The sequence below is a fragment of the Myotis lucifugus genome, unplaced genomic scaffold, assembly GCF_000147115.1.
Source record: "Myotis lucifugus unplaced genomic scaffold, Myoluc2.0 scaffold_60, whole genome shotgun sequence".
Classification (NCBI taxonomy): Eukaryota; Metazoa; Chordata; class Mammalia; order Chiroptera; family Vespertilionidae; genus Myotis; species Myotis lucifugus.
In genome coordinates, this window is record NW_005871108.1 from 1,511,992 (window position 1) to 1,532,462 (window position 20,471).

General features: G+C 41.2%; 1 protein-coding gene across 11 annotated transcripts in view; it reads left to right on the forward strand.

Moving 5' to 3' along the window:
- Positions 1–20,471, forward strand: part of CSNK2A1 (casein kinase 2 alpha 1) — a 65,690-nt gene that overhangs the window by 26,121 nt on the left and 19,098 nt on the right. For 6 of the 11 annotated variants that reach the window (XR_002829451.1, XM_006089374.3, XM_006089373.3 and 3 more), the window contains exons 2-7: positions 4,716–4,931; positions 8,179–8,290; positions 10,495–10,596; positions 11,110–11,160; positions 12,440–12,499; positions 13,977–14,060. Coding sequence is in view for 10 of the 11 variants with exons in the window: in XM_006089374.3 (XP_006089436.1) it covers positions 4,831–4,931; positions 8,179–8,290; positions 10,495–10,596; positions 11,110–11,160; positions 12,440–12,499; positions 13,977–14,060 (510 nt within the window). In the remaining variant the exon portion in view is untranslated. Of the gene's footprint in view, positions 1–55; positions 118–4,715; positions 4,932–5,064; positions 5,084–8,178; positions 8,291–8,441; positions 8,536–10,494; positions 10,597–10,791; positions 10,898–11,109; positions 11,161–12,439; positions 12,500–13,976; positions 14,061–20,471 lie in introns of those variants that run through there. The other 5 variants (XM_023754344.1, XM_014456422.2, XM_023754347.1 and 2 more) reach the window with 4 other exon arrangements.

The following is a 20,471-nucleotide window of genomic DNA, read 5'->3' on the forward strand; positions in this document are numbered from 1 at the left end:
CCCACTCTATCTCCATCTCATTACCTTCCTTCTTTGCACCATTTTATTTATCTAGAGTTCAAGAACCCTGTTATCTTCTCCCCATATATTTAATGAAGGCCAACCATTGAAATTCATGTGAGTGACTCTTACTATAAGCAAATTATTTGGTATGCATGACAGTAAAGTGAAGTTTTTTGGGGGGCACTGTAAAACAGATAGTTGCCCTCCCAGTGGAGAGTCAAATCCACTGGTTCATAAATTAGGTTCCAGCTAATAATGAGGCACAAAGCTGCAAAGGTCAGTCAAACAAGTACTTGAGAATCTCAAGAGTTTCATTAGTGAATAGTCTTGCTCTGCTCATCACAGAGAATGCCAAGGCTTTAAGAGAGCAGCAGAAGACTGGGTGGTTGTGATTCATAGGCTAGTAAATGGGAGTTGGGGAATATTTTTCACATGAATCGGGTGGTTTCTAGGGAGAAATGAAGTCTCATTTTGTAATGTCATGTTCACCCATGAGCTGGCCCTGAGAAGCTGGGAATTAACCACTGCTGCTATAATTTTTGTATTTTATGGAAAACTAAAGAAAAGAAAACTAGAAATGAAGACTGTAGCCTTTTAAAAAATTTTTTTTTTAGAGAGAGAAACATTGATGTGAAAAACATTGATCTGTTACCTCAGGTATGTGCCCCAATCAGGGATAGAATCTGCAACCTCTTGGTGCACAGGATGGTGCTCCAACTAATTGAGCCACCTGGCCAGGGTGAAAACTAGCTTTTTAAAGATAGGTTTCTTCTTATTAGTTTTCACTGAGGAGCTGTGGCATAGTAATAATCTCTATATATAAAACCCTAAGCAACCGGTCGCTATGATGCCCGCTGACCACCAAGGGGCAGACACTCAACACAGGAGCTGCCCCCTGATAGTCAGTGAGCTCCCACAGCAGGAGCTCCGCTCAGCTGACCAATAGGGTGCCAGACACCAGGCTTATGGCTGGCAAGCGCAGCTGCGGTAGCGCAAGCCTCTCCCACCCTCTCCCATCGCAGCAGGGCTGGGATGAGCAGGAGCGGGGCTCAGGCTTCTCCCCAGCCGCCTGCCGCTTCATGCGCTACTACATCTCATAGCCCGGGTCCTGGATTGCGACCCCACCAGTGCATGAATCCGTGCACTGGGCCTCTAGTTTAATAATTTACATGTGTTTGGTGTTCCTGAGCCCTTTCTGGGAGCTATCTCCTTTGATCTTCTCTTCAGTCAGCAAGTGCAGTTAGGCAGGTTTTGTAAGTGATGAACCAACGCTGGAAGAAACCCAGTAGCCAATTAGGGATTTGAAACCAGGACTCTACTGTTTCATCACCCTATTGCATCTAATCCCTGTTAATAAATTTGTGTTGATTTTACAAACTTCTAAAGCTGAGAGCAGAAGTTAAGGCTTTGCGATCAACAGATGCCTATAAAGCAGCGGTTCTCAACCTGTGGATCACGACCCCTTTGGGGGTCAAATGACCCTTTCACAGGGTCGCCTAAGACCATCAGAAAACACATATATAATTACATGTTGTTTTTGTGATTAATCACTATGCTTTAATTATGTTCAATTTGTAACAATGAAATTGGGGGTCACCACAACATGAGGAACTGTATTAAAGGGTTGTGGCATTAGGAAGGTTGAGAACCACTGCATATGGAGACTGAAGAGAAAGATTGTTTTTATCAGATAAGATGCTAAGAATTTAATAGTTTAGTATCATTTTATTAAAAGTCATAAATACCTGGGTACAGTATTTCTGTTGGTTTCAGCTGTTGCCTATACTGCTTTAGCTGTTTGCAGGTGTGCACACATTCACACCTTTACCCATTTTCCTAGTGCCTCACTTTTGTCAATGCAGTCATCTAGCCACACAAAAAAGCCAGCACTCCCACAGCACAAAGGACCGTGTTTCTTGGGAAGAACAAAATTACAATAAAAGTGTCTGCTTTCTGGGTTTGTTTGTGTGGGTTTTTTTGTTTTTGTTTTTTTGCTAGTATGGAGGATGTGTGTGTTTTTTACACTTAACCAATATTAGGTAAAGATAGATTACTATAATCTGGTTGTTTTATAAAACCAAAGAAATAAATACTTGGAAATAATTTTTAAGACTGTTTTGGTTCACTTTTTAATAATTATTTGAACAATTTTGTTGTTTTTTGGCCATTTGAATTTATACTCATGGGGCTCCGGAGTATCACTGGTTGTCACATTTCCCAGTACAGCATTAATCCCCACCCCAGTCTCTTGCTCATCCTCTGAAAGCTTTAAGCCATTAAACCATGTGTACAAGGAGACATCTTTTCTGGCTTATCTTCTTTGTGTATGCTTGCTAAGCTCCAGCTTAAATACAACATTGGAAAAACATAGTTGTCATAAATGGGTCTCAGAGCTCTCAAGTAGGCACAGTTGTAAACAGTTGGTATTCATTAAGTTATTGAATCCTCACCACAAACCTATGATGTAATTACAGTGATGCCTATTTTATAGTCTGGTTGAATGTCAGTTCCTCCAGCTCTGTGTCCTTTGGCAAGTCACTTAACCTTTCTTTACTTCAATTTCCTCATCTGTAAAATGGGGATGATGATAACTTTCTCACCATTTGTGTGATGAGGATTAAATGAAATCCACGTAAAGCACATAGTGAATGCTTGCAGAGTTAGCTATTGTTATCTAATTAGTGTATATGATTGATGGCAAGAGAAATCACTGTCACAAGAATCAAAAGTTTGGTTTCTGGTCCTCGCTCTTCTATTAAGTAGCTATGGGACTATAGATCAATTTTCCTCTTTCTGGGCCACAGTTTCCTTATACAGATTTTATTTTAACCTTTTATTTGGAAGTAACTTCAAATTTACAAAAAAGATAGTACAGATATGACACTGAAAGTATACACAAGAGCATACCCAGTCTACCATCTAAATTACAGTTTTGTCATTCGATCTTCATAGTAGTGTGTGTGTGTTTTAAATGTATTTTTATTGATTTCAGAGGGGAAGGGAGAAGGGAGAGAGAGAGAGAGAGAGAGAGAGAGAGAGAAATCAGTAATGAGAGAGAATCATTGATCGGCTGCATCCTGCACACCCCACACTGGGGATCGAGCCCACCTAGGCATGTGCCCTTGACCGGTATCGAACCTGGGACCCTTCAGTCCACAGGCTGACGCTCTATCCACTGAGCCAAACCAGCTGAGGACCATAGTATTGTTTTTTAACAGCATTTCTCTCTCCCTCCTCCCCTCCAGTACAGGATAGGGTCATTTTTTAAGAGCATGGTATATCCATCCCTCTGTTTGTTTATGGGTTTTGTTTTATTTGTTTGTTTATTTGTAGAGAGGGAGAGAGAGATAAAAACATCAATGATGAGAGACAGTCATTAATCAGCTGCCTCCTGCACACCCCCAACTAGACATCAAGCCCACAACCCGGGCATGTGCCCTGACCAAAATCGAACTGTGGCCCTCACCAGTTTGGCTCAGTGGATAGAGCGTCAGCCTGTGGACTGAAGGGTTCCAGGTTTGATTCCGGTCAAGGGCACATGCCTGGGTTGTGGGCTAGATCCCCAGTGGGGAGTGTGCAAGAAGCAGCCAAGAAATGATTCTCTCTCATCATTCATGTTTCTATCTCCCTCTCCCTTCCTCTCTGAAATTAATGAAAAAAAATATTTTAACAACAACAAAAAAAGAATCGAACTGTGACCTCCTGGTTCATGGGTTGACATTCAACCACTGAGCCACACCAGCTGGGCACTCCCCCCCAACCCCTTTTAATAGAATCTTCCTCATTTTCTGTTTGTCCAGTGTTTATTTGTAATTAGATCGAAGTTATGCAGTCTTGGACAGAAAACTGCATAGGTGGTAATGTGTCCACAGGTTATGACCTCTGGAGACTCAATGCATTTTTAATTAAATGCAGAGTAACAGGAATCAACAAATGCTATAGGAATCTCAGAACAATCAGGGAAGATATCATAAAGGGAACTTAGTTTACCAGTTTGTTTGTATTTCTAAAATTTCACAGATTTTTCTCTCAAATTTTGCATTAGTTCATCCAATATATGTTAATGTTTACTATCAGTTTTTATTAAGCTTACACCTGTATTAAGTAAATAAAAAGGATATTACTGATTTTATTTTTAAATTTAATGAAATAAAGTATATATTTCAAATGGTGATCAAGGATGTACTGATTATTACATAAAGTTCCCCAAATGATTTGGATTAATATAAAATGACATTGAAATTTGATGTGTGAGAACAGTCTTTATTTCCTTCCTTATTTCATCAAATATTAGAGTCAGACTGGCGGTTTATATTCTTGGCTTTGTCACCACTCTAGAGCCTTTTAGCATCCCTACTTGAGCTATAGAAAGCTGCTGAAAGGAAAGTACTGTTCTTGCCAACATTTTCTGTAGAATGTATAAATAGTAGTAATGCTGATGGGTCTGTCCTCAATGCCATGTTTCCCTTCCAGGCTATCCAGACTTTAGGTGAGGAGGTAACGAACTACTTTTCAGGATAGGGATTAGGGCTGATACAGGTTTGGTTTTGTTCTGTGTTAAGGGAAACACTGTGACACAGTTCGGATATATTCATTGGTTTAGCAGGTAGGAGAGCCAGAACTATATTTAAGGCCATTGTTGTAAGGTGATTTTTCTTCCTGTATGCTTTTAAAAAGTAATTCCTTGGCCTTTGTGCATTTTGTTTCTGCAGTTTGAAGAAAACAGTTCTGAAACAAAGTCTTACCCCACCCCACAGCTGCCTCTGAACACAGTGACTGCCAGATCTCCAAACATCAAGATCAGCTTTGTTCGCCAACCTGTCTGACATGTCGGGACCCGTGCCAAGCAGGGCCAGAGTTTACACAGATGTTAATACGCACAGACCCCGAGAGTACTGGGATTACGAGTCACATGTGGTGGAATGGGGGTAATTGTTTCCTTTTATTTCACTATATTCACCCAAAGGGCTGACTGATGGATTTGTAGAGTAATTTATGTCAGGCAACCTCTCTGGCTGAGCATTTGTAAACCTCAAGATTGAAGTCCGATTTGTGTTTTCTTCTGCAATGAAGAACCAAGGTATTGCTTTGACAAATTAACAATTTTGATGAGCTTATCATTTAAGAATCATTTCAGTCTTTTTCTTACTCTTTGATTTATATATTCTGTATACAAAGCTGATAACAAAGAGTTACCTATCAACTTGCCTCAGCTAAGGGCTTTGTGGTTAGGTGAGAATTAAAACAAGAGATTTTGAAAACACTAAACTCTTACATAAAGTGTTTTTGAGGTCAGAGAATGTTGTCCCATGATCATTCTGAAGAATGAAAGGTGTCCTCTTTCTAATGAGAATCAAAATTAAACACTTGCCCTTATAAGACTAGACATGTGTAACATGGAATTCAGCCCAAATTCCATCTTGAACAGTTGCACTCTGCCGGAACAGCAGCATTTGCTCTCTTAATTCTCTCTGCAATCTCATTTGGATGTTTGCATTTCTTGTCCCAACATGGTATGTGTTTAATTCATCAGGTCATACTTTGTGATAAAAAGCTTTTTGACATTCAAATGCAAAAGAAAACTATTTGAAAACTCATAAAGCTACAGCTTCCATTTGCTATATTTTATATCTATCCACATGTGATGTCCATAGCCTGTAAATGGATAAATATACCCTCCGAAAATTGTGGGTGTATTTAATCATGATTGGGTTGTGAATCTCAACAGTTAAGTACATTGCCTCTGCACAAGGAGACATAGTGTGCTTTAAAGATATACTGTCAAGAACCAGTGGTGCAATACCAGTAAATGTTATCTATAATAATAAGAGTAATATGCTAATTAGACCGGACATCATTCCGGATGTCCTTCCTGACAAAACTGGGGCCGGAGGGAAGCCAGCCTGGGTCCCAGGTGCCTGCCTGTGGCTGGAGGAGGGAAGCCCGGGTCCTGGGTGCCAGAGGGAAGCCAGTGCCAGCAGCTGGGGGAAGGAAGGCCTACTCTTGCACGAATTTTTCGTGCATCGGGCGTCTAGTTATTGATAATCTAACAATTCTCCTTATATCCGGCATTGGGCTCTAGGGATGCCTCTCCATTTTACAGAAATTCAACTACTCTATTCAAATTTAGTGCTCTGCACTTAGTTCTGCTAAAATAGCACTATTGAGTTTTTGGTATGGTCCTATTCACATGCTTGCTTTTATTTTCTACTAGGGGCCCAGGGCACAAATTTGTGCACCTTGAAAGGAACTGTGGGCTGCGAGGCTGCAGTGGGCACAGGGGTGGGTCTTGGCCCATCCTCCGCACCAGCGCCCGGCCCCTCCCACAGCGGCCCCAGGTCCCCTGTCTGCCCGCAGCCCCACTCCCGCCAGCCCCACTTGTACCCGCTGATGGCGCGGAGCGATTGGGGCTGGTGCCATCAGTGGGTGTGAGCAGCTGCCCCGATCGCCCCTCAGGAGCAGGGGAAGTTGGAGAAGCCCTCAGGGGTGATCAGGGCCGGCAGCCGCCACTCACACCAGCTGACTGTGCCAAGTGATCAGGGCCGGCGCCGGGCCCCGGCAGCGGTTGCGAGCAGCATCTCCAGCGTCAGCAGCAGGTGCGAGTACTGGGAGCAAAGAATTTTCAGTAACCACCAGAGGCTCACCTCAGTGACAGTCACCAGCGCCCCACCTTAGTCTGGCGCTCCCACTCACCTGCTCCACCGTCCTGCCACGGCCAAGGCCCACCATGTTCCACACTCTGCCGCCTGCTGCTCATGCCCACCATGTTCTGCGCCATGCCCCCGGTGGTCAGCGCACGTCATAGCGACCAGTTGTTCCACCATTCAGTTGATTTGCATAGTAGCCTTTTATTATATAGGCTACCTTCCCACAGGAGGGGATCTCAACCAGAACTAAGAGCTCCCTTTCCCTGCCATGATTATTATGTTGTTCATTGTCCTTACTTCCTTTTTCCTTTTCTGTTCATTCACTTTCTTTTTAGTTGCTTGAGGAAAATTAATGGCTGATTTGTTACATGTTAGATTCTCAGTGTCTCCAGCAGGAATAAATAGAATGTAGACATTACTAAAAGGACTGTGTCATTCTTTAGAGCAAAGTGTTCTAAATTGTAAGCAGAGGCAGAGAGAAAATGTTAGCGTTTTTGTTGTGGTTTTTTTTTTACCTCTGATATTGTTTAGTGGTCATGAAATAAATATGGGTAAAATAGAGGAAGGGACCCCCTAACTATGGTTCATGATCTATAATATAGTTTGCAAAACTCCATTATATGGACTGTCCTCAGGTCTTGCCTGGGAGAACAATTGGGAGGTCAAGCCTATATATTTGAAAGCCACTTACCTACAAAGAAGCCCATTCAAAATAGGCTGCTCCCAAAATGTGGCTGAATTGAAATATTCTTGTAATGTGTATTTACTTCCTGCTAAGTGCCAGCAGTGGGCCAGGCACTAGGAGACTGGAATATGTAAAAATTATCTCCAAGGGAAAGCTTTTGTTGTTTGTTTGTTTGTTTGTTTGTTTGTTTTTTAAATATATTTTATTGATTTTTTTTTACAGAGAGGAAGGGAGAGGGATAGAGAGTTAGAAACATCGATGAGAGAGAAACATCGATCAGCTGCCTCCTGCACGCTCCCTACTGGGGATGTGCCCGCAACCAAGGTACATGCCCTTGACCGGACTCAAACCTGGGACCCTTGAGTCCGCAGGCTGACGCTCTATCCACTAAGCCAAACCAGTTAGGGCTGTTGTTATAGGCAAGCATGTATAATAAATCCTAATACAAGCTAGCTATGTGTCCTATGCCAATATAGATGTAAACAATTTCAGGTTTGAAAGAATAATTGAAAGGATTTGGAACGCGCCCATTTTCAATTGGCCCAATTAAAATAAAGAAAATGATTTGGGAATTATTTGAAACTAGAGGCCTGATGCATGAAAAATGGTGCAAAGGGCTTGGCCCTCGCAGCAGCCCCAGCTGCCACCTCGGCCCCGTCCCCCCACCCACTGGTCGTTCCCAAAGGTCATTCCACCATCTGGTCTAATTAGCATATTAGCTCTTTATTCTATAGGATACCTCATATTTCTTTTACTCTTACTGGTAATAAATTTTATAAGCTGAATTAATGCTTGATAAGTTGAACTTTTAAAATCATTGTGATTTTGACTCTTTGTTTACAGAAATCAAGATGACTACCAGCTGGTTCGAAAATTAGGCCGGGGTAAATATAGTGAAGTATTTGAAGCCATCAACATCACAAATAATGAAAAAGTTGTTGTTAAAATTCTCAAGGTGAGTAAAAAAAAAGAGAGATTGTAATTTCAGAGGTATTTGGAATTTAGATTTGTTTTAAGTAATAGTGATGCCTTTTTTAAAGTAGCATTTGAAAGGGCGTTTGGAGTACTTTAACACTTTATTTTATTTTGCTATCTGAAATCAATAGAGATTATCTTCATTTGACAGATCAGAAAACTAAAGCAAGAGAAGTGATTGGCTCCAGTCATACAGCTATATTGTGGCAGAGGAAGGGCCTAAAGGTTCAGTCCTCTCTCTAAGCCTAATACTGATTTGATTTCCTAATACTGATTTCCTCTGTTTTTAATTCTATTTGATGCTTTTGTTTTCAATAAATTGTTACCTCTACAGTGTAAGGATGAGGAGTCACAAATGCAGGCCTTTAGAGGTCAGGCAGATGACATGCAGCTAGTCTGATGCAAATGCCCATTAGAGGAGGTGAGTGATGGGTGCTGTAGTAGTGCAAGACCAGCATTGCTTGATACTCCTTTGCAGAAAGAAACTATAAAGATTTATATACATATGTGAATTCTCCTGATTTTTAAATGTTGGCTTAGTTTTTAAAAAAAAAACAACACTCTATAGATTCGGATTCAGCAGATGTAGGTGGATCCTGGGAATCTGTGTATTAAAAAATCCAGGTTATGGATCATCAAAGTTGAATAACCACTGATCTTAGTAATGAAGAGTTTATATATGCTTAAAATAATTTCTGAGAATTGTATGCAGTATGTCAGTAATCTGAGGTGACTGACACCCTGGGAAAGAGCTGCAGGTCAGTACAGCAGGCACGGGTCACATGTGGCTATTGAGCATTTTAAGTATGGCTGGTCCAAACTGAAATATGCTATAAGGATAAAATATACTAGATTTCAAAGGCTTAGTAAAATAAATATATCTATACTGCTCATTAGTAATTTTTTATATTGATTTACATGTTAAAATAAGATTTTGAATATATTTTGTTAAATATTTTATTAAAATTAATTTTGTCTGTATTTTTTTTTAAATATGTTTTTATTGCTTTTTAGAAAGAGAGGAAGGGAGAGGGATAGAAACATTGATGAGAGAGAAACATCATCAATCCTGCTCGCCTCCCCCCTCATCCCCACACACACATACACAGGGAATTGAGCCTGCAACCTGGACATGTGCTCTGACCTGGAATTGAACCGGCAGCTTCTTGGTTCCTGGGTCAGTGCTCAACCGCTGAGCTACATCGGCTGGGCTGTTTCTTTATCTTTTTTTAACATGGGTACTAGAACATTTAGAATACACATGTGGTTTGCATTATATTTCTTTTGGACCAGCACTGTTTTATACTACTTATGAGGAAGGCTTTGTGGAGGTGGTGCAGTTGGACCAAAGCCCTCCTCAGAAAAATGAAAAAGATTCTGTCCCAGAGCAGATGTGGAAATGATGAGTGAGGACAAAAGAATATGGAAGTATATTAAGAGACTCTGCAGAGTGGTCTTTTTAGAATAGAGAGATGAGTTCATTTATAGGAATACTGGTCATAAGGCTAGCTAGATACTATCCCAGTAATATTCTGAGATCTCATATACTTCACTTGATTCTTATAACAATCTTATGAGATAAGTACTCTTGTTGATCATTTTTCCCAGGTGAAGGCTTAGAGCGGTCATGTAACTTACCCATAGGCATACAGCCAGCAGGTCATGAAAGTAGGATTTACATTAGGCATTTTTTACTCCAAAGCCCACATTTAACCCACAAGTTTATGCTGCACAAAGATGGTTTGGCCTTTCTTGATGTTGGTACTGTTCCCCTAATCTCTGTTGGGTGTTTATTTATAGACTTAGAAGAAGGAATAGAAAAAGTCTGTTTCATTCTAATTGGTAAAAAGATTTTTCAAGATTACCATTTATAGTATTAGTATTACCATTTATAATCCTAGTTTGTATAGTTGTAAAGAGTTAACATTTTAAGACTGATGATTGGAATTAAATGCTAATTCTGCAAAGGTCTAATCTTTGGAATGGAAATCTTTTTTCTTTCAATTCAACATTTGCTAAGTAACCCACAGAATGCCTGTCATAGGGCTAGGAGAAGGGGATTCAGAGATGAATCCGACACATTTCCTTCTTTCAAGGAGCTCATAAATATGTATGTATTAGATTATCTATTGAAATATCCTGAAATACTTTATTTCACTGATGTACGAACTTTTACTCTTTCAGCCAGTAAAGAAGAAGAAAATTAAGCGTGAAATAAAGATTTTGGAGAATTTGCGAGGCGGTCCCAACATCATCACACTGGCAGACATTGTAAAAGACCCTGTGGTAAGTATAGTATGTGCTGGCAAGGCCCACCAGGGCTGAGGTGGTGTTTGACTCAGAGCACAGCTGGCCTCTCTCTGTTCCCCCCTCTACTGTTAAGTCCTGCTTTAAAAGTGCTTAATCAGTTATAGCATTTAACTAGTTTGGGTCTTTCTTTCAAAGAGACCTCCACCCACAGACTATTTCTTATTCTTCTAGGATAAGAGACTGATAGCACTGGAAACTGAAATGTGTTAATCCATTTTGCAAACTCAGGTCCGATGCCGATGGGCGATGGGCGCATTGTCGGGCTGCCTAGAGCCTGGTGAGACTTCAGCTCCATGTCTTCTGTTTGAAATCCATCCCAAAAATGACCTAAGTGTGGTGATCAGAGAGGGGGGAGGGCTTGTAGCAATAGAGGGATTCCTACTACTGAGGCGAGGACTGCCAAATTCACCACGTAGCATCCGCAAACATTGTGCTCATTAAAGCTGCCAGGGCTTTTGCTAATGTGTGTTTTCTTTTTCTTTTCCCTAGTCACGAACTCCTGCCTTGGTTTTTGAACATGTAAACAACACAGACTTCAAGGTATAATATATAACCAATCTTTTCAAGCTGTTGGGTTTTCAGACTACATAGAAAGCCTTTTAGGGATATTAGTATTAGAAGAACTTCCTTCCAACTTGCTTAAAAGAGCTTTTCATCTTCACAGTGTTAAATTATAAGATAGAAATACTGCTGTACAAACTGCCACTTTCCACATCTTGGCATTTTACACTTTTATTTGTTGTGTGCTCTCTTTAATAACCAAATACATTTACTTTTCACCACCTTTACCATTCATTTAACAGTTTTTCCTGATGTCAAACGTAATGAAAGCAATAACACATGTTCAGTCAGGATCTGTCCGTGGGCATTTTACTTTGAAATGGCAGTGTTCAAGGAGGAATGTATTGTGTATGAAAAGCAAAGTCTTCTTATAACTTAGGATTCCTCTGGGTTAGGGTGGTGTAAATTCTGCTACGACACATACCTCTACAACTGATCTCTGACTTCCCGCCCATCCAGCAGCCTACTTCAAACAATTCTCAATTCTAGTACAAAAAAAAAAATATCGACACTCTGTTCAGTTTCAAGTTGTAAGGTATTTGACTCGCCTTTGAACCAATTCAGTATGAAGAATTTTAGATATCAATAAATGGGTGAATTCTTTTGCTGAAATAAGGAAAAAAGGAACTGTTTTAGAAACAGAGCAATAACTTCAAAGAAAACGTCAGATGACGTCACTAACCATTTAATGACATGTGCATTTGTTGTTTTTTTGTTTTTTTAAAGACCATAACTCTTTGGAAGCTGGAAAGGATACATAACAGTTGTTCAGAGTTTATTTCAAATTGGGAGAGGAATAATTCTGTTAAATTGGCTTGACAGATTTGGCAGCGAGCCATCTGCATACTCACTGGTGATCTGCAGATGAGGTAGTTTCCTACTAAGGAGGCTGTGTATTTGCCAAAATGCCTTTTTTGAGAAGGTCTGGAGGTAAATGAAAAGCAAACTTGATTGCAAATGTATATCAGTGCATATTACTTACAGTTTATTTATAGATAAACTGGTATATTCCCAACAGTGAATTTTAGCTTCAGAAATACAAGTTAAGTAATTCTTGACTTTTGCATATACAGTTAAAGACTCAGCGTATCTCTTTAAAGGGAATGTTATGTTGAAGAAGTAGAGACTGGTGTAGATACAGATCTTGGAATGATGGCAAATGAGCCAAGTCTTGGTTTGAATTACTACAAATGAAGATGAGAAACTGCCTTCCATTAGCAGTATTTCATGGCTCAAATGTTGCATTTGTCTTTAACAGCAATTATACCAGACGTTAACAGACTATGATATTCGGTTTTACATGTATGAGATTCTGAAGGTAAGGGAACTTTGAATACTAAATACTTTTAGATTGATCTTACCTTTGTTAAATAACTCAAATGACTATAGAAAAGCTAGTGAATTAACTTTTAAAATATGTTGAAAGAAGGGGCCTTTTCATGTAAGTTTTTAATAAGTTAATAGCATCAGAACTCTTCTGCTAATGTAAGGGGTATGGAATAGGGTCTAGTAGGAATATAATTTAGAATGGTTTGAAAAGAGTATTTAGAAGAGAGCTGGGGCCCCATAAATATTTGTAATCTCAATTTTGCTCTTATGAAAGTTAACAGTTAAATTGTTCAAACTTGTAAAAATATCTCCAGATGTGTTGGCTTCTGGTATACTCTATTTCACTTAAAATTGAACAAGTAAAACAAGAAACTTCCTCAGCTGTCAAAGGGTCGTTGTTTTAAGATTACATAAATCACTGCTTAGAGATTGCTGATTTAGAGTGGACTTTGACTTCTAAAGTGGGATCACCAAATTATCTTCCTCCTAGTAGTCACAAGATCAACTTTATATATGAGAAAATTGCTAAGAGTTGGCTAAAGTTTCTTATGAAATGAGGGTTGATGTAAAGCCTTTATTTGAACCTTAGAAGTACCTTGAAGAGACTATGCCAGTAGAGATATTTGATCTTCCCATTGGCTCATGCAGTCTTGTGGCAAGCAGGACTTCATGAAGTTAAGGATATGCTTGACTAGTCCTAGGAACCATAGGAACTCAAGTTGCCCTTTAAAAAGGACAAGAATTTGGCCAATGACATCAGCTGATCTAAAAGCCAGGATTAGCAAATCCCAAAGGTTGTACCACTCAGTTCACCTTAGTTTGAGTTTGGACATGGTTTTCAAATTAGATTTGATGTCATAAAACAGGAGTTGGCAAGCATCAGTACAGGGATAAACAATAAAAATTTTGGCTTTGTGTTCCATAGGGTCTTTCTCAAGCTACTCAGCTCTGTTGTCGTACGAAAGCGGCTACAGACAACATGCAAATAGGTGTGGCTGTGTTCCAGTAAAATAAACATTCACAAAAACAGGCATCAAGCAATATATGGGCCATGGACCTCTACTGTAAACACTTAGCTGATAAAGAATTATTGTTCTTTGAAGAACACTTTGTAGTATAGATCAGTTTTCTTCTTTTGAGGGGCCTATGCTTATGAAAATAATCCAGGCTTTATATAAGGGAGAAAAATTGGAAGTGATGCAATTGGTGTCACTTTGGGTCTTTTTGAAGAGAAAGGATGTTGTAACAACAGTGTAAGAACAGAACTTGAAGTTCAGAGGCCATGAGTTTGATTTTAGGATCTTGAGCAAGTCTGAGAAATAGCTGTCAGAGTGATTGTCCTAACCCTGACTCCCAGGGGTGTTTTGAGACTAGAAAGAAAACTATAGAGGAAAAGTAAAAAGCTTTAACTAGAAAATCACTCATATGCAAGCTTTTGTTTTTGTTTTTACCTATTTCTCTTACAGGCCCTGGATTATTGTCATAGCATGGGAATTATGCACAGAGATGTGAAGCCCCATAATGTCATGATTGATCATGAGCACAGAAAGGTAATGTGATAGACTGACAAATCTTTTCCTGCCTGATAGAGTGAACAGCCCATCTTCAACACTTTATCCCTAGCATCTGTTACAGTCCCTGGTACCTATTAGGCACTTGACACATATTTGGTGAATGAATAAATTAACTAATCAGAATGTTTAAACCTTTTTTTTTTAAAATATATTTTATTGATTTTTTACAGAGAGGAAGGGAGAGAGACAGAGAGTCAGAAACATCGATGAGAGAGAAACATCGATCAGCTGCCCCCTGCACACCTCCTACTGGGGATGTGCCTGCAACCAAGGCACATGCCCCCGACCGGAATCAAACCCGGGACCTTCCAGTCCACAGGCCGACACTCCATCCACTGAGCCAAACCAGTCAGGGCAAGAATGTTTAAACCTTTATTCATATTCCTAATGATACTATCAAGAAGGATGCCCTGGCCAATGTGGTCCAGTGGATAGAGCATCAGCTCCTGCACTAAAGGGTCACAGGTTCAATTCTTGGTCATGGGCACGTACCTGGGTTGCAGGTTCCATTCCTGGCACCAGTCTGGAAGCATGCGGGAGGCAACCAATTGATATGTCTCTCTCACATTGATGTTTTCTCTGTGTCTCTCTCCCTCTCCTGTCTCTCTCCCACTCCCTTCCCCTTCCACTCTCTAAAAAAAAACAATGAAAAAAATATCCTCAGGTGAGGATTAACAACAACAAAAAGAATACTGTCAAGAAGGAAACATTTTCCCTAACCGGTTTGGCTCAGTGGATAGAGCGTGGGCCTGCGGACTCAAGAGTCCCAGGTTCGATTCCGGTCAAGGGCATGTACCTTAGTTGCCGGCACATTCCCAGTAGGAGGTGTACAGGAGGCAGCTGATTGATGTTTCTCTCTCATCGATGTTTCTAACTCTCTATCCCTCTCTTCCTCTCTGTAAAAAATCAATAAAATATGTTTAAAAAAAAAAGAAGAAGGAAACATTAGAATAGTGGGCAAATCAGTTTTGGGCATGGAACCCGACTTCTGGTTTTATTTATTGAATAACTAGTATCTGGGAAACTCCTTTCTTGTTTGCTTCCTCTCTCTTACCTGTATAACAGGTATAATAATATTTGCTCTGCATGCCACTAGGTTAATGTGAGAATTAAGTGTGCACAGTTGTGAAATAGATGAAATATTTAGCAAGTACAAGTGCTATTAATGAGAGTTCTACTGAACTCATGCTTTATAATATTTCAGTTTTGTAAGATAACCAAGCGTACCTTTTGTAGGTAGTGATGACTCTCTGTTGTAGACTTTGGAGATGTACAGGATTTGTTCATTCAACTAAAATTTTTTTAGATACACACTATGCATGGTATTGTTCTAGAGGCAGGGGATATATGCTTGAAGCAGATAGTAAAAAATTCTTGTCCATAAGGAGCTTGCCTTTGCGGGTATGCTGTGAGGCCAGAAAGTTAAAAGTGATGTGGAAGAGCAATAAGTCAGGAATAGGAAAGAGCAGGGGATGTTGTGGTTTTAAATAAGGGGTAAAGGGAAGATTTCATTGGGAAGTTGACATATTTAGAGAACACTTGAGGGCATCAGCCATGCAACCTTAGGAAGAAATATGTCCCAGGTAGAGGATGCAAAGTTCTGAGGCAAAAATGTGCCTGGCTTGTTGGAACAGTGGCAAGGATATACAGTGGAGACAGGGATGGGGAGTGGGAGTGGGATGAGAGAGGTAAAGAAAGCCAGGTCATGTAAAACCTTAAATATTGTCAGAACTTTTCTCTAAAGATGCAGAGCTTTTGCAGGGTTTGTGGAAAGGGTGGACAAGCTCTCACTTGGCATTTTTAAAGTTTACTACACATCTATTAGAACAATTTGAAAAACAGCGCAATACCAAATGCTGGCAAGGATGCACAAAAATTCAATCTCTCATACATTGTTGGTGGGAATGTAAAGTGGCACAGCCATTTTGGAAAATGCCAGCCTATTGTTTTATAGTTTGTTGGTTTCTTTAAAAGCTAAACAAACAGCGCCAGCTGGAGTGGGTCAGTTGGTTGAGCATCATCCCGTTCACTAGAAGGTTACCGGTTCAATTCCAGGTCAGGGCACATGCCCAGTTTGTGTTTCTAGTCCCCAATATTTTCTCTCTCACATCGATATTTCTCTTTCCCTTCAATTCTCTCTAAAATCAATTTTAAAGAAAAGACATTACAAATAAAAAAGACATATTACAAATACAAATATGCTGTGTGTAAACAAACATGCTTACCAAACAATCCAGCAGTGACATTTATTCCAGAGAAACCAAACCTTAGGTCTGCACAAAAACCTGTATATGAATGCAGCTTTATTCCTAATAGTTGAAAATTAGGCCCTAGCTGGTTTGGCTCAATGGATAGAGCATCGGCCTGTAGCCCGAAGGGTCCCGGGTTCGATTCCGGTCAAGGGCAGGTAGCTTGGTTGCAGGCTTCTCCTGGGCCCTGGTCAGGGCACATGCAGGAGTCAGTCAATTGATGTGTTTCTCTCATATCAATGTTTCTGTCTTTCCCTCTTTATTAATTTAAAAAGACTGTTTTTTAAAAAAAAGAAAATTGGGAGGCAAATGTCCTTCAGTGAGTGAATGTTTAATCCAACAGGTATATCTATATCATGTAGTGTTATTACTGAATAGTATTACTCAGGAATAAAAAGGAATGAACTATTACTGATAATGCAACAACTTGATTGGATCTCATGCTGAGTGGGGGGAAAAAAGTTGTGCTGATTTTTTCCATTTATAATACATTCTCAAAGTCATAGAGCTAGAGAATAGGGGTTGACAGGGGTTAGAAAGTGGAAAAGTAATAGCAAAAGGGACATCTGTGATGATGGAATAGTTCTGTATCTTATGGTAGGAGTTACCCGAATCTACACATGATAAAGTTACATAGAACTATACACACACACACACACCAGCATGTAAAACTAGTGAATAATGAGGTCTGTCTGTGGACTGTGCCAATGTCAGTTTCCTGGTTTTGAGTTGTACCATTAGGAAATGTAAAGTTGGGTGAAGGGTACACAGAATTCGCAACTTACTATAAATTTATAATAATTTTAAAAATATAAAGCATTTAAAAGGGATCATTCTGGCCGTAGCCAGTTTGGCTCAGTGGATAGAGCATCGGCCTGTGGACTGAAGGGTCCCAGGTTCAATTCTGGCCAAGGGCATATGCCCAGGTTGTGGGCTCGATCCCCAGTAAGGGGTGTGCAGGAGGCAGCCAATCAATGATTCTCTCTCATCGATGTTTCTTATCTCTCCCTCTCCCATCCTCTCTGAAATCAATAAAGATATACTTCTAGCCCTAACCGGTGTGGCTCAGTGGATAGATCATCAGCCTGCGGACTGAAGGGTCCCGGGTTCGATTCCAGTCAAGGGCATGTACCTTGGTTGCAGGCACATCCCCAGTGGGAGGCGTGCAGGAGGCAGCTGATCGATGTTTCTCTCTCATCGATGTTTCTAACTCTCTATCCCTTTCCCTTCCTCTCTGTGAAAAATCAATAAAATATATATTTTTTTAAAATAGATATACTTTTAAAAAAATAATAAAAGGGATCATTCTGGTTGCTGTGTAGAGAATAGAGGGCAAGAGTGAAAGCAGCTTGACAAGTTAGGAGAAGAGGCTACTGCAGTACATCAGACAAGAGATGGTGGTGGCATGAACCAGGGCAGTAGCAGTGGAAGTGATGATGATGGTCAGAATATGATCCAACAAGATTTGTTGACAGATTAGATAGATGTTGAGTGTAAGGGAGACAAGAGTCCAGGGTGAAGTGTTTTTGGCCTGAATGATAGGGTGAATGGAATTACCTTTAACTGACAAGGCAGAGGCTGTGGGAGAAAGGGAATGATTAGGTTTAGCTCTGAGATGTTTGCTAGGTGATCAGAGAGGCAGAGATGGCTGGTAGAAAACATGGGCTAGAGGAGTGGTCACCAACCTTTGGGACCTCATGAGTGGTCTGTGGACCACCAGTTGGCGACTGCTGAGCTAGAGAGTATAAGTAAGAAATGCTGATATGCTGTGTGTGAAGCCATGGGGCTAGAAATACTCATCTGGGAGTACTTGTTGCTTTAAAAAAAAAAAAAAAGAAGCTCAGGGATAGCTCTGAAGCACTTTTTTTAAGGGGTTGGAGAGAAAGACTGTAAAAATAATTATACTTTCGCCCTGACTGGCTTGGCTCAGTGGATAGAGCGTCGGCCTGCAGACTGAAGGGTCCCAGGTTCGATTCCCGGTCACAGGCATGTACCTCGGTTGCGGGCACATCCCCAGTACGGGGCGTGCAGGAGGCAGCTGATTGATGTTTCTCTCTCATCGATGTTTCTAACTCTCTATCCCTCTCCTTTCCTCTCTGTTAAAAAAAAAAAATCAATAAAATATATATTTTTTAAATATATATATACTTTCGTACCTTTTGTTGTAATTCCCTTTGTTCACCAAAACAATGAAGACACTGTACCTAGTTAACAGTGACAAATTAGTCACACTCTAGTACCCACAATTCAAATCATGCTTATGTTTTACACAATGGGAAAATAAGATTGCCTCTTGACTGTGCTAGTACTTTTTCCACTTTCAGGATACATTTTGGTAAAAGGCCATTTTGTGCGGCTTTTCTCTTACTTCATTCACTAGTTTAAGTTTAAAAAATTTGGCTCTCAAAAGAAATTTCAGTCGTTGTACTTACTGTTGATATTTGGCTCTGTTGACTAATGAGTTGGCCGACCACTGATGTTAGAGCATCATCCTGATGTGTCAAGGTTGCGGGTTTGATCCCCAGTCATAGCACATAAAAGAAGCAACCAATGAATGCATAAATAAGTGGAAAACAAATTTCTCCCTCCCCTTCTCTCCCTCTTTTTCTCTCCCCCCCCCCAAAAAAAAATAAAGTAAAATATTTTTAAAGATTTGTGGGTTCTATTAAAGCAGTATATCTGAGGTTTAGGGAGGGACTAAAGGCAATGGTTGGTTGTACTTGATAATTAGAAAAGACTTCAGTGAGGACCTAACTTAACCAATAGGAGTCTAGGAAAAGCCTAGACATTCTACTCAGCTGAGCAGTTTAAGAAATTTGCAGAAGCCACAAAATGAAATTGTCTTTCAGTGGGTCTCCCTGGAGCACAAGAATTAAGTCATGAAAACTATCTGTCAAGCTAAACAGGGTTTTCCAAAAAGTTCGATTTTCATCTTAAATACAGGGGTTGGCAAAACTAGGTTTACAGTTGTGGGTATGTGAATCACAGTTTATTCCTGTATTATTTATTCTTGTATTATATTTTTCCATATGAAAACTGTAAATCTACTTTTGACGTTCCCCCTTCCACCCACCCCCCGTATAATAGGTAGTCACTGAAGGGGTTTTAATTTAAAGTTACATGGCTGGTATCTTCGTATATAATAAAAGGCTAATATGTAAATTGACCAAACGGCGATTGACCAATCACTATGATGCTTACTGACCACCAGGGGGCAGACGCTCAATTCAAGAGCTGCCCCCTGGTGGGCAGTGCATTCTCACAAGGGGAGCACCACTCAGCCAGAAGCCGGGCTCATGGCTGGTGAGCGCAGCGGCAGTGGCAAGGGCTCCCGGACCGTGAGAGGGTGCAGGCCGGGCTGAGGGACGACCCCACCCCCCAAGTGCACGAATTTCGTGCACAGGGCCTCTCGTCTATGTATATAAAAGCCTAACTGGCCGTTACAATGGAACAACCAGTCACAATGACGTGCACTGACCACCAAGGGGCAGATGCTTAACACAGGAGCTGCCGCAGGCCCCCATCACCCAATCAGGGCAGGGCCCTGGGTTGGGACGGGGAACTGGGGGGTGGGTGGCAGCAACCAACCTCCTGTGGCACCTGGGCGGGGGGCTTAGACCTCTCGCCAGCTACCTGGGGGCAGGGTTGACAGAGGTGCAGTGAGAATGCGGGGTGTTCGCTAAGCTTGCTTGAACTCCCCCTGCTACACACCCCTGGGATGCCAGGGCTCGGGCACCGGGGAAGTCCCCGCACTCAGGTTCTGGGCACCCATGAGAAGCCCGCCCTGCACCCGTGTAGCCTCTTCCTGGTGAGCCGGGCCGCAGAGGCCAATCAGGCTCCCCATGGGTTCGCGCAGGAGCCAGTCTGCGAGGCCGGCCAGAGGAGAGCGCACTGCCCACCCAGCTTCTGTGTGGCACCACTGGGCGGCCCAGAGGCCCACGCTGCGCCCCGGCCCACGGCGTCTGGGCATGCTCACTGCATCTTCGCGTAGGGATTTGGGCACCGTGACTCAGGTTGAGGAGGGCGCACAGGGGCCTGGTGGCCCAGGTGCTGCCCAGGACCGAAAGGTCAGCTGGGACCTGCCCTTCCACGCCAGACCCTCGCACTTCAATCGCCAGCCGGGCCTAGGGACCGCACT